The sequence below is a fragment of the Zingiber officinale genome, chromosome 4B (assembly GCF_018446385.1).
Source record: "Zingiber officinale cultivar Zhangliang chromosome 4B, Zo_v1.1, whole genome shotgun sequence".
Lineage (NCBI taxonomy): Eukaryota > Viridiplantae > Streptophyta > Magnoliopsida > Zingiberales > Zingiberaceae > Zingiber > Zingiber officinale.
This window is the reverse complement of record NC_055993.1, coordinates 128,045,939-128,057,975: the sequence shown is the minus strand read 5'-3', so window position 1 is coordinate 128,057,975 and position 12,037 is coordinate 128,045,939. Positions and strand designations below refer to the sequence as shown.

The 12,037-nt window shown below is 39.3% G+C and overlaps 3 protein-coding genes across 4 annotated transcripts; 2 read left to right on the top strand and 1 right to left on the bottom strand.

Moving 5' to 3' along the window:
* Positions 1-290: 290 nt before the first annotated feature.
* Positions 291-1,254, top strand: LOC121976625 (ethylene-responsive transcription factor ERF105-like). The gene has a single exon (XM_042528872.1). The coding sequence runs from the start codon at positions 335-337 to the stop codon at positions 1,118-1,120; it is 786 nt and encodes a 261-aa protein (XP_042384806.1). The 5' UTR covers positions 291-334; the 3' UTR covers positions 1,121-1,254.
* Positions 1,255-1,313: 59 nt separating this feature from the next.
* Positions 1,314-3,326, bottom strand: LOC121976624 (pentatricopeptide repeat-containing protein ELI1, chloroplastic-like). The gene has a single exon (XM_042528871.1). It carries the CDS (start codon positions 3,195-3,197, stop codon positions 1,314-1,316), a length of 1,884 nt encoding a protein of 627 aa, XP_042384805.1. The 5' UTR covers positions 3,198-3,326.
* Positions 3,327-4,418: 1,092 nt separating this feature from the next.
* Positions 4,419-11,941, top strand: LOC121976622 (SET and MYND domain-containing protein 4-like). Of its 2 annotated transcripts, XM_042528869.1 has the most exons (15): positions 4,419-4,662; positions 4,731-4,865; positions 5,291-5,377; positions 6,079-6,150; positions 6,699-6,909; positions 7,167-7,285; positions 7,475-7,876; positions 7,977-8,111; positions 8,773-8,910; positions 9,864-10,019; positions 10,147-10,380; positions 10,464-10,627; positions 10,706-10,820; positions 11,182-11,262; positions 11,581-11,941. In XM_042528869.1, exons 1-15 carry the CDS (start codon positions 4,534-4,536, stop codon positions 11,794-11,796), a joined length of 2,394 nt encoding a protein of 797 aa, XP_042384803.1. In that variant the 5' UTR covers positions 4,419-4,533; the 3' UTR covers positions 11,797-11,941. The 2 variants fall into 2 exon arrangements, with proteins under 2 accessions (XP_042384803.1, XP_042384804.1); XM_042528870.1 differs by lacking the exons at positions 4,419-4,662; positions 4,731-4,865 and having other exon boundaries at positions 5,300-5,377; positions 6,079-6,154.
* Positions 11,942-12,037: the final 96 nt, after the last annotated feature.

The following is a 12,037-nucleotide window of genomic DNA, read 5'->3' as shown; positions in this document are numbered from 1 at the left end:
TAAGTTAGAAAATAAATAAATCTCTACTATATTTTTTCTTGTTTGTCTCTAAAGATGGAGTCAAGTATATATATATATAGATTTATGCAAATGTTTATATAATATTTATATAGATTTCAATTTTAAAATTTTGATCTTATCTAATTTACATTCAGTCTTTAAAATAATGTCCTTAATTATTCCATTTCATTAAAAAGAAATCGTTAAAATTTTAAGTAAAAGCGTACCTGAAGATATTCGTCCCTGCCTTTAAATAGCCAGCGCCTCCGCAAGCCTTTTTTTCCATTCGTGTTTCGTGTTTAATTTCTCCCTGCTTTTGTTTCTGTTCCTTGTTATGGAATCACTCCTCGGCGGCGGCGGCTCCACTCTTGACCTCATTCGCGAGCACCTGCTCGCCGACGTCCCGTTAACTCCGCTCTCCTTCGTCCTCCCCCCTCCGGCGCCTGCGGTCGCTCGTCCCCGCGAATCGGCTTTCTGCTTCCCCGCGCCGGCCGCCCCCATGATCCGCTTCGGCCCCGATCCGCCGCTCCCGCTTCCAGATCTCTGGCCGTCCCTCGCCGTCGCCCTCCCCCGGGCTCGACACCCGGACTGGGCCGCCGCGGGGGAAGACCAGGGCCGGCGATATCGCGGCGTGCGCCAGAGGCCGTGGGGGAAGTTCGCGGCGGAGATCCGCGACCCTAAGCGGCGGGGGTCGCGAGTCTGGCTTGGGACCTTTGATACCGCCGTGGATGCCGCCCGCGCGTACGATCGCGCCGCCTTCCAGATGCGCGGCCGCAAGGCCATCCTCAACTTCCCCAACGAGCTCGGATGCTCCGCAGCCGAATCGGATGTCCCCCTTCCTCCTTCTCCGCCTCCTCATCCTCTTCCAGCAGCCCCGGCTGCGGCGGTGGCGGCAGCAGGAGGTAAGAGGAAAAGAGGAACGGAGACGGAAACATCAAGCGACATCAAAATGTCTCGATTCTCTGAGTCGGAGGCGGCAGAGGACCTCCTCCTCTGCCCCTTGTCTCCGTCGATCTGGAACAGCCTGTGGGACTTGGAGGTGGATGAGATGAAGAGCGGCTTGTTCGCCGTCCCGCCGCTGTCGCCGATGGGCCTGGCGGCCCAATTGCTAGTGAACTGACCGTGGGAAGCAACTCAGAATTAAATTTAAAAAAAAAATAAAATACCATACATTATTCAGCCTGTAATTTTATCTAAAAAAATAGCTTTAGTGTCTAATAAATTACTTTTTTAAAATTCAGGTAAAATATTTTTAAATACTTATTAATTGACCTATCTCATTCAGAGGGCTGAATTGATCTCATCTTCTGGACTTACCAGTAGTCTTTACAAGAGCATTGCCCCTCTTTGAAATGGTGGAAACGGCTTCGATCACGCAAGACGATCTCCCGCCCGACAATATTTGAAATAACCTTCATTGCCCGATGGCAATCATCACAAACCCGCAAATTTTTCACGACGCGGATGGTGCTGTGATCCTTTGTGCTGATGAGCCCGAAAGCTACTGCTAACTTCTCGCTGTGCATCGAGAGTGCATTCTCCTTCTCCTCCTCGTCTATCCTTTGAGTTACCAACGTTGTGTCGGGCGCATACCCCACTAGCTTCATTCTAACGCTCAATGTGCTAACCATTGCGTAAATCTTTTCGGTTTGCGGGTGAGAACGATCACCCATGAGGAACTCATGTACCGTGTTATCGACCTCAATCCAACTGCAGCCGGGAGTCTTTACCACTCCATTATTTCGCATCATCGAACTTAACTTTGCCGCATCGTCAAATCTACCCATCCTATCGTATAAATTTGCCAGATACACATAGCTGCCGGTGTGCTTAGGGTCTAACTCGAGTATGCGCTGAACTACTCGTTCGCCTCTGCTTGTGTCCTTGTAGATCTTGCAACCACCCAACAAAGCACCCCAGACAATTTCATTTGGTGCCACCCGCATCGAATTAACCAAATCCTCTGCTTCATCAAGCCGCCCTGATCGACTGAGAAGATCCACTATGCATCCATAGTGTTCGACCTGCGGCAAAACTTCAAACACCTTGATCATCGTATCGAAATACCGAAGCCCGGCATCCACCAGACCAGCATGAGTGCAGGCTGATAAAATCCCCATGAAAGTAATGTCATTAGGCCTTAAACTTCGATCCAACATCTTGTGGAACATTGAGATTGCTTCCTCTGAATGGCCATGCATGGCCAAGGCAGTGATGATCGTGTTCCAAGATATAACATCCCTTTCCTTCATTTTGCCAAACACTGCTTTGGCCTCGGCGATACATCCACACTTGGCATACATGTCTGCTAGTGCATTGCCAAGGAAGAGGCTTAACCTCATCGATTTCGTCTCGATGAATCGGTAGATGCACCTCCCGTAGTTGAGGGCACCTGAGTGAGCGCAGGCTGAGAGGACACTCACAAGTGTGACTTCATTGGGTTCCACTGAGTGTGAGTTGAGCATCTGGCGAAAGAGTGCGATGGCCTTTGAGAACTTCTGGTTCTGAGCGTATCCTGAAATCATGGCATTCCAGCAGCCAACGTTTGTATCAATTGCCTCGTCGAATATCTCACGGGCTGCGTCCAAGTTGCCCGTCTGAGCGTAGCCTATGATCATGGCGGACAATGAAATCATGCTTCTCTCGGGCATTTCGTCGAACACTCTCCTCGCCGTGGTTAAATGGCCGCGGGAGCAGTATCCTGACAAGAGGCTGTTCCAGGTGACGACGTCCCTTGTGAGCATTTCGTCGAACAGGGATTGAGCATTATCAGGTCGGCCGAACTTGAAGTACATGTCGATGAGGGAGTTGCCGACGAAGACGTTGCTGGCGAAGCCACGCCTGAGGACGAGGGCGTGCGCCATCTCGCCGTCCGAACGGGCGAGAAGACCAGCGCAGGCCTTAAGGACAGAGGTGAAAGTGAACTCGTCGGGGGCGGGGGAGCCGGAAGCGAGGAGGCGGCGGAAGTGGTGGAGAGCGGCCGGGTGGAGGCGGTGGAGGGCGAGAGCGCGGAGGAGGGAGTTCCAGGCGACGATGTTGGGGTCGCGCAGGACGTGGAAGACGAGGGCGGCGTGGCGGGGGTCGGACCGTTCGGCGGCAGCGCAGATGAGCTTGACGGCGACGAGGTTGGGGTCGACGGCCTCGGGGGGAGGAGGGGAGGTGATGAGGCGGGCGTGTAGTTGGAGGAGCTGGCTCATGGTGAGAGAAGCGGCGCATTTTAGGAGGAGGATAGTCGGGTGGCGGTGGCGGCGTTGAAGGGCCAGCGGTGGGCGGTAGCGGCGTTGAAGGGCCAGCGATGGGCGGTGGCGGAAGGCGCTTAAGCTAAGGTTTGGAGACTTAACCATAGTAGTGTTAACTTTATATTTTATGTTTACTTTATTCCAATTTTCATTGCTTAATTTTAATTTAAAAAATAAAAATACAATGTTTTTAAAAACTATTAACATTTAACAATAATGATAGTTGATTAAATCATTAGTTTTATTTCTATGTTGTGTATTATTATTATTTATGTTTGTTTATTTCACTTAGTTTTGAGGACAGTCAAGGCATTAATATATTGTTATTCATTAAATGTTATTTGTGTTAACAAATTCTTTCAATTGGAAATGTTTTTAAGCATTCGACAAGATTAAAACAACTTAAATCGATTAGTTCAATTGTATATGATTGCATAATTTTGTATGGATTAATTATATTTTAATTTAAAGAATCAATTGTATTGAAAAAATATTAATGTTTTTGCTTGGGAAAAAAGTATTTGATAAATAATACGATGATTTGATATTTTTAATTTTAATAAAAATATTATATATTTATAGTACCATCATTCCTATACCTATTTTAGGTATACTTTATTTTATTTTTTAATATAAAATTCTCTTCTTATAAATTACTATAATTCTAACTAAAATTATTATGTGGAAATACTTCTATAACTTGATTAATTATATATATTTTTTAATTAGTATATTTTTTAAAATTATTTTATATTTAATTATATAACTGTCAAAAGTATTTTAATTTTTAAAATAATTTTATTTAAAATAACTATAAGAGCATCCACACCAGTTTCCCTATCCAAAATGCATAATTTAGGATAAAAAAGTTACTTTATTAAATTTGGATATCCACTTTTCAAAACATCATATATCAGCTTCCCTATTTCTTCTCTCTCCTCTATAATATTTAGGGAATGGAATCCATTCCCTAAATTTAGAGAAGTATTGTTCATAAATGCATAATTTAGGGAATGGATAGGGTAGCTGATGTAAAGATTTTTTAGCTACCCTATCTAAAATTTAAGGTAAAATATTTAAATAGGGTATCTGATGCAGAGCCGTGGACATTTTTATATTTACTTTTTATAAGAATATCCTTTTAATAGTAAAAGAGTTAATGCAATTTAGTAGACTGTTTTTGAGCATTTTCTTATCTTCTATTTATTGGCTTCAGTCAAATCTCTTGATTTTCGCGTGGTAGTTTAGGGATTTTCGCAATGTGCATTTGTATTGTTTGATCGCCGTAGCAGGAATGGAGAGGCTGAAATCCCTAATCCCGGATGACTTGAAGCGGATGATCGGCGAGAGCACGCCGGAGAATTTGACGATCTCTTCTTCTCTGATTCTTGACTTTTTACGCTCCTCGCCTCAGTTTCAGCAAGTAATTTCAGCATCCTCGTCTATTTCTTGAAATTCGTGGAATTTATTTCTGTTAATTCCTTGGTTTAGGTTATTAGGGAATTGACAGATCCTGAACTGGCACTCTGTCGGAAGAACAAGGAAGCTGCTTTGGATTCGAAGCAGAAAGGAAACGAGTGTTTTACCGAGGGACAATACGCTAAAGCTTTGACCTTTTACTCGCAGGTCTGTTCTTTTTCCTCAATTCTTTTCTTATATATGATTAATAACGTCATTTTTCTTCGTTAGAATAGTATGCGTGTCTTCTTTCCTTCTTATTATTTTTTAGAATAGTTATGATAGCCCTCGAGCACTCACATTTGGGTGAAAACAGATTTTAAACCTAAGAACTATGCAAAAATTTTCAAAGGCCCTTACCAATTGAGTGAGCTAGTTGGCACCCTCTTCCTTCCCTCTTATTGTTGAATCAGGGCGGCGTTCAACGTTTCAGCCAATAAGGCATAGGACAGTAACTAAAACTCTTGGATGTGTTACTTTATAATTCAAACTCCATTGAGTATGTTTTGATTATAAAAATAATTTTATTTGATGATATTGATGTTTTTTTCCTGAATTTTCCTATTAATACTTTTATTATATTTGGGAGAAAGGCATTGCGTTATGCCCCTGCAAGTTCCTCTGAGATGGATGCAAATTTGGTTGCCACTTTATATGTAAACAGGGCTTCTGCTATGCATGTAAGTTCAATTTTCTCTCCTTCATTTTAATTGAAGCAAGTTGATGCTGTTAACTTAATAGAACCATCACATTCAATTTTTAGTTGTGTAGAGTAATATCTAAAAGTAACTGTGCCTTGTTTTTAATCTATTTGGCTATCAAGCTTCACTTTCTATGCTATAGTTGTAAAAGTTTGTTATATCAAATTGGTTTGCACTGTCTTCTATGGTCATTTTATCATGTCTTAGACCTTGTTATACATCTTACAAGATAGGAAAATAACTGATCCATGGGGCGTTTTTGAACATTTGACTTGTGGGACGAAGGATCCCCTCGAAGAATCATAGTACCACCTGATCAATACTTCTCACCAATTGAATTTGAAGTGTGATGAAATGCTTGGTTCATATGAGAATACTATATATTCATAACAATATTGTCAGCTGAAGCACTCTATGAAATTTTCCAATAAAAATCCCAAGGTTAGGTTTATTTACCTGAAGTGTGAACTTTGGAAAAGTTGCCTCTATAGTATTCCTAAATTTTGTTGATAGATTGGTTCAAATCTACATCCACTATCAGGCTCCATGTTGTATGGACAATCATGATGAAATAGCCATACATTTTGCAGGCATTCGTATCTTATGAGCGATGACTAGTTTTAATATCCTGTCTCATATCTGATAATTTTTTATATCTCTTGATTTTTTTTTCCTTGCAGAATCTAGGCCTTCTAAAAGAGTGCGTTCGAGATTGCAACCGAGCCATTGCGATTTTCCCTACTTATGTCAAGGTTGGTGAGTAGAACATGCCTTTATTCTATTTCTTTTGGAGGAAAGTTTACTTTTTCAAAGGGTTATGTGCAATAAGGAAAGTTTCATCTAAAATAAGTTGCAAATTTTTGTTCCTTCAATAAGTTGTTACTTTTTATATTGTATTATTGTCGGGCATATACATGTATATTTTCATCTATTGCATATGCTGTCATTTTCTGACAGCGCATGTGTGCATTGATGGGTTTAGTACGGTACAACAATTTCACTGCAGTAAGGAATCAAGATATAGAAAGAGTCTGATAGATAAGTCATGTCACAGTTGTTTCCTTATGACCCGTGGCATGTTACATGCTACAATGTCTAGCTGAGATGGATATTTTATTGTAGCTACAAGAGCAACATTATCAAATAACTGAATGCTGTTTTTCCTTAGATCCATATCTTTTAATTGCATCAGCATGCAATTATTTAATTTTACCATTGCACTGATGACCTTGTGGAACTTAGGTAGTAATTTGCTTTTCTGTTTCTATCTTTTCCCTTTTCACTTGTTCTGTGTTAGCAGGCATGGTACAGAAGAGGGAAGGCAAATGCTTCTTTAAAAAATTATGAATATGCCAAACATGACCTAGAAGTTGCTTCCAGTTTGGAAGAGAACTTGTTTAGGAAGAACCAAATTCAAGGCGAGCTGGGTATTGTGTTAAAAGAATCTGATAAGTTAAATGTGACTGCAATGGCAAACAATGGTGGAAAAAATGAGAATGTAGACTCCTCAGGTAAGCATATTATATTCATTGTGATTTCAACTTTATTTTATTGTATGAGTATCTTGCTTACTTGAGATCAGATCATGGTAGTGCAAAGTTTACCCAATGATTAACTGCACTGGCAATATTGACGTCATAACAAAACCAATGTAGTGTTGCTTGCTTGAGCCAAGTATTCAATATTACTTTGTTGATATGTTAGTTTCTAGGAATCTAATTTTCATTTTTATTTTTCAAGGAGTGATACAATATTGGCTTTGTCGCAGCTCAGTTACAATCTCTATCACTTCAATGTGTATCAACACCAGATAAAGGAAGAGGACTAACTTTTGGAAATGACATTCCTCCAGCTTCCTTAGTTCATCATGAACAACCTCTTGCTGCGGTAGGATCTTGGTGTTTTCATCTAACAATCATTGGTTATCATGTTTTATTGATTATTCAATTTTCCATGTTCATATTCCTTGATTAAAATAATATGCAATGGCCCTTAGTTGCCTATGCACTAACCCATAGAAAATTTCTGATGATGAAGTACTATTGCATCTTCACTGAATATTGACTTGATATACAGATTTTACTTAAGGCTTACCGTGAAACTCGCTGCCACTTTTGCTTCGAAGGAGTACCAACTGATCTCTTGTTCTGCCCTTCTTGTACCATACCAGTGTACTGCTCTAATTGTTGTTTGGAACAAGCTGTTGGAGAAGAATCATCAAGTAAAGTCGACAATCATTATCCAAAGAAAAATGTGTATGTAAATCTTGAGAAATCTATGGATAGATTTTCAAGTGATGCCAGAAGTATCAGAGTCAACATGCCCAATAATCACATTCCAGAACATCGTCATGAATGTGGTGGTCTGCACTGGTCTGCTGTATTGCCACCTGACATAGTTTTAGCTGCCCGAATAATTGCAATTTCTGTCGAAAAATGGAAGGCTTTTGGGAGGAACTCTAGTCCCTTGGATTATTTGGTGAATGTTTATATTAGCACTGTTTTTTTTTCTTCTCCTATTACTATCTTAGAGATAGTTGTTATCTTGTCTAATTCATATATTATATTTGTTTCTGTAGGATTTTGTCCACCATTATGCTCAAAATTCTATAATTACTAAGTTGGAGTCGCATGTCTATGCAGTTGTCTTGTTGCACTGTTTGCATCATTTCTATAATTCAGATTTCCCATTCAGTGCGGCTTCTGTTGCCCAGGTGATATAAAATGTAACTTACTCATGGTTCTGGATTTTGATTATTATTTTCTGGTGATTGGTCTTTTGAAATATCTGCCAAATTAGATTTTCTATTCAATTGCTAAATAAAGATTATTTCAGATCACATTCTTAGTGCCAGAATTGGTTCTTTGTTTATTCTACTTGTTTTATATATAAAAACTATCTAACTTAATTCGTAAGTATAAACAAATATCCTTTTTCAGTAAAAATGTAAATGATGCATTGTTGAAGGAGTGCTAGTTTGACAATCAGTATGCTTTCATTTGAGCTGAGTAGGATTCCTGGATATAGAGGAACACAGATTAACATCTTGAGACTTTCAATGTGGTGTTTCTATGTATATATAATTGTCTACTATCCCGGGAAAAGGGATACATGAAGCAGAATTTAAATCATTTTAAAAAAGGATGACTTGAATCCTAAAATTCAGGAAAATTTGTAAGGATTCTAATCCTTTAATTTTTGGAGACTATTACATCGTGCTGCGATGCTGATATGCAATTTGAGTAGTATGTTTCTTGCTTACTTTTACCAGTGTATAATGAACGGTTTCATTATTCTAACTTATACAACACTTGATCTTGCTTATTGGATTGAAACCATTTATACCTTTTTGAAACTTCTTTTCATTGGTGCAGTTGGTTCTGGTGATATCCCAGGTTAAGGTCAATTCGATGGCGGTTGTCCATATGAGATCGTTATGTGGAGATGAGGCTTTAGGGAAGTTTACAAATGCTTCAACCTCCAAAAATTATATTACTCAAAGTACTGAACAGGTTTGCAGATTAAATATCCTTGCTATTATTTGCCCCTTATTTCTTGGTTATGAGCTAACTTGTGACCCTTTTGTTCCTCTGTTCAATTTAGGCTTCAATGTTCAATCACAAAGTGTTTTATTTTTCTCTCACATAAATACTGTTCTGCTTATTGGCAAACATTGTGCCATATTGACATTTGATTGCTCTAGTAAACTCTTTTCAATTATATCATCAAGCGCCTATTCTACATGTATTTCAGCTCTGAAATGTTTTGAAGTTGTGTCTAACGGTGTCTACTCTGCTCCACTGGTAATACTATCAAGTGAGTGTGCCTACTGATGGAAATTCAGTGATTGTGTGGAAGCATCTTTGAGGAGTTGGTTATGGCCGAACAGATTATGGCCATCCTTAAATCATTCTTATAGAATTTGTTTTTTAGTTACTGATATCCACATTGATTGTAACCGGTCTGTTTAATACATCTGCTTATTTTATTGTGTGTAGTTTTTATTTGTATCACCTATGTGTTACATGGTAAGCATATATGTGCCTAATTGATACTGATATCTCATAGTTTCCTAAAAGTTTGGATTGTTTCTTAAGACAATCAACGCAAGCATTATCAGTTAAGCCTTCACTTCAAATGGCCTTAGCCCAGTGACTGAGCAGCTCTGTGTTTGTCAGTTGTAGCAAAAAGGTGATTACAATCACCTTAGGTGACCCTCACAGTCCGTCCCTAGGTTATGTGAAGGGAGGTAAATCACGGGGTTAGCTTATAAGCTATGTGTTTGTCAGTAATCTTTATCAAGGATGTTATTTCTGTGAACGAGAAGCAAACATCAGAAAGTATTTTGGTCGATGTTTTATCTTATGTAGTATATTTGCCAGCCACTCAATGCTTGTGTGTTTGGCTGTTTGCAATGTTATTGAATGTTCCTCTTCTCGTACATGACAAACTATTCATTTGGCAGGTTAGAGTAGCGCAAGCTATATATACAAAGGGCAGCTTGTTTAACCACTCGTGCCAGCCTAATTCTCATGCTTATTTTATTTCCCGTACGCTCTTTGTACATTCTATAGAACTTGTACCAGCATGGAGTCCACTTGAGCTGTCTTATGGTCCTCAGGTACATTTTAATTTTTTTCCCCTCTTGAGCAATATTCACATTTCCATCCCAGTGAATTTTCAGTGTAATTTATTTTGCTAGCGAATTGATACCGAGAAAAAACTTTGCTACTAACTATTTTCTACAGGTGGGACAGTTAGATCTTCAAGATAGGCAGAAGTTGCTCGAGGAGCAGTACTCCTTCCAATGCCAATGCTTTAGTTGTTCCACAGTGAGCCTTTCAGATCTTGTTATTAATGCTTTCAGATGTATTCAGCCTCATTGTCTCGGTGTGGTCCTAGAAGCTGCTTATGACAAACTGCTCGAGGACAAGTCCTTGCAAGTTTCTAATGGACTTTGCAATTTTAAAATTTCTTTACGTGTATGTCGAATCTTCTAGTACTCTAGCCTATAATTCTGGTTGAATTCGTCAAATATGGTTTTGAAGCCTTTTCAACTTGTCAGTTGCCGAGCCATGAAAAAGAAGTATATAGTGTTGCAAGAATGTTGCTTCGTGAAAGAGGTACCAAGAGTCACATTGCTGTTGGCCGGTGTTTGAGTTGCGGTTCCTATCGAAATTTGAAGGATTTATCTGCAGCATCTAAAAGCTATGCAGCAAAAATTCAGAGGTATGGCATGTAGCCTCCCTCTTTAATTTTCATATCGACATGCATCTTGGAAAATCTGAAATCCTCAAATTCACACAGGTTAAAGGATTCTTTGGATTCAGACGAAGTTCCTGATTCTTTTGTTCCAGATATGCTGAATTCTCTTGTTCAGCTCAGATCAGTAAGGCATCCATATAGTAAGATTGTCGCTGAGGTTTGTTCTTCCCACTGACATTTTCTTTCTTCCTTTTTTTTTTGTACTCGTAAATTTTCCTATCTACTCGATTTCCGGAATTTTCAAGAATATATCTTCAGCAAAATACTCTAATTGTGTGGCCGTGGAATTTTTTGACATATTAATGTGTAAGAATTTTTCAAATTACTAGCAGAAACATCAGAATGAGTAAATCAAAATCTATCTTAGCAAAATACTCTAATTGTGTGGCCGTGGAATTTCTTGACATATTAATGTGTAAGAATTTTTCAAATTACTAGCAGAAACATAGTAAATCAACTAAACCATCGGTATTAGGATTAACTTTGTGCTGATAGAAGGAATTTGCACCGTGATGCAGGCTGAGGATAATGTTGCAGAGGCATTTGTTAGAATCGGAGAATTCAAACTGGCAGAAGAACACTGTATCGCTTCCATTAAGGTATTATTTTTTATCCTTGAATATATGATTAACTTGGATACTCTCTGTCACTCTGCATTACTCGGCAAGATAGAAAATTTCTCAAGATTTTTGATGTTTCAGTTCCTACATGAGCTTGAAGTGACCACAGCAATTTAGTTAGTGTTGTGAAATACTAGATTTAGTTGTAGCTGTTTCAGTTCAACAAGCTCATAATTAGATCGCTACTTTAACATGTCTCATAGAAAACGTTCTATATTGCTGTAATGTAACATACAATTCAAAGAGATGCGGATCTATATTTCCAGGAAATATGAACCTTGTGTACTCGTTTTTTAGATCCTCGAGAAGCTTTACCCTCCGAATCACGTCGTCATGGGACACGAGCTAATGAAGTTGGCCTCCGTTCAACTCTGCTCCGATGATTACTCTGGTGCATCAATCAGCGTTGAACAAGTAGAAGCCATTCTCTCGCTTCATTACGGATGTCATTTGGATCGTATATTTCCACACCTGAAGCTCCTCAAGAGAGAGGCTGAGAGATCTGCTTCTTAGACAGATGCCCTTGCTACAAATCCTGTTTTTTAAGGGAATTAGGTGGGGGATATCATCTTGCACAGGCCATTTATAAGTATCATTTTTGTAGATTTTTGTTGAACCAATATTTGTATCTTAAAAAATGGTTAATTGGGTTGGATAACATCGAGTCTGGATGACTGGTCTCATAAAAATTTTTCACTGACTATCAAGGTAAATCAGGCGGCAGGCAATTCAGAAGTACAGCATCTTTTAATTA

Coding starts and splice junctions, on each gene's coding strand:
- LOC121976625 (XM_042528872.1), top strand. CDS start 335: ATGGAATCACTCCTCGGCGGCGGCGGCTCCACTCTTGACCTCATTCGC.
- LOC121976624 (XM_042528871.1), bottom strand. CDS start 3,197: ATGAGCCAGCTCCTCCAACTACACGCCCGCCTCATCACCTCCCCTCCT.
- LOC121976622 (XM_042528869.1), top strand. CDS start 4,534: ATGGAGAGGCTGAAATCCCTAATCCCGGATGACTTGAAGCGGATGATC. Junction 6,910..7,166: donor TGAGAATGTAGACTCCTCAG/GTAAGCATATTA, acceptor GCTTTGTCGCAG/CTCAGTTACAATCTCTATCA. Junction 11,263..11,580: donor ACTGTATCGCTTCCATTAAG/GTATTATTTTTT, acceptor CTCGTTTTTTAG/ATCCTCGAGAAGCTTTACCC.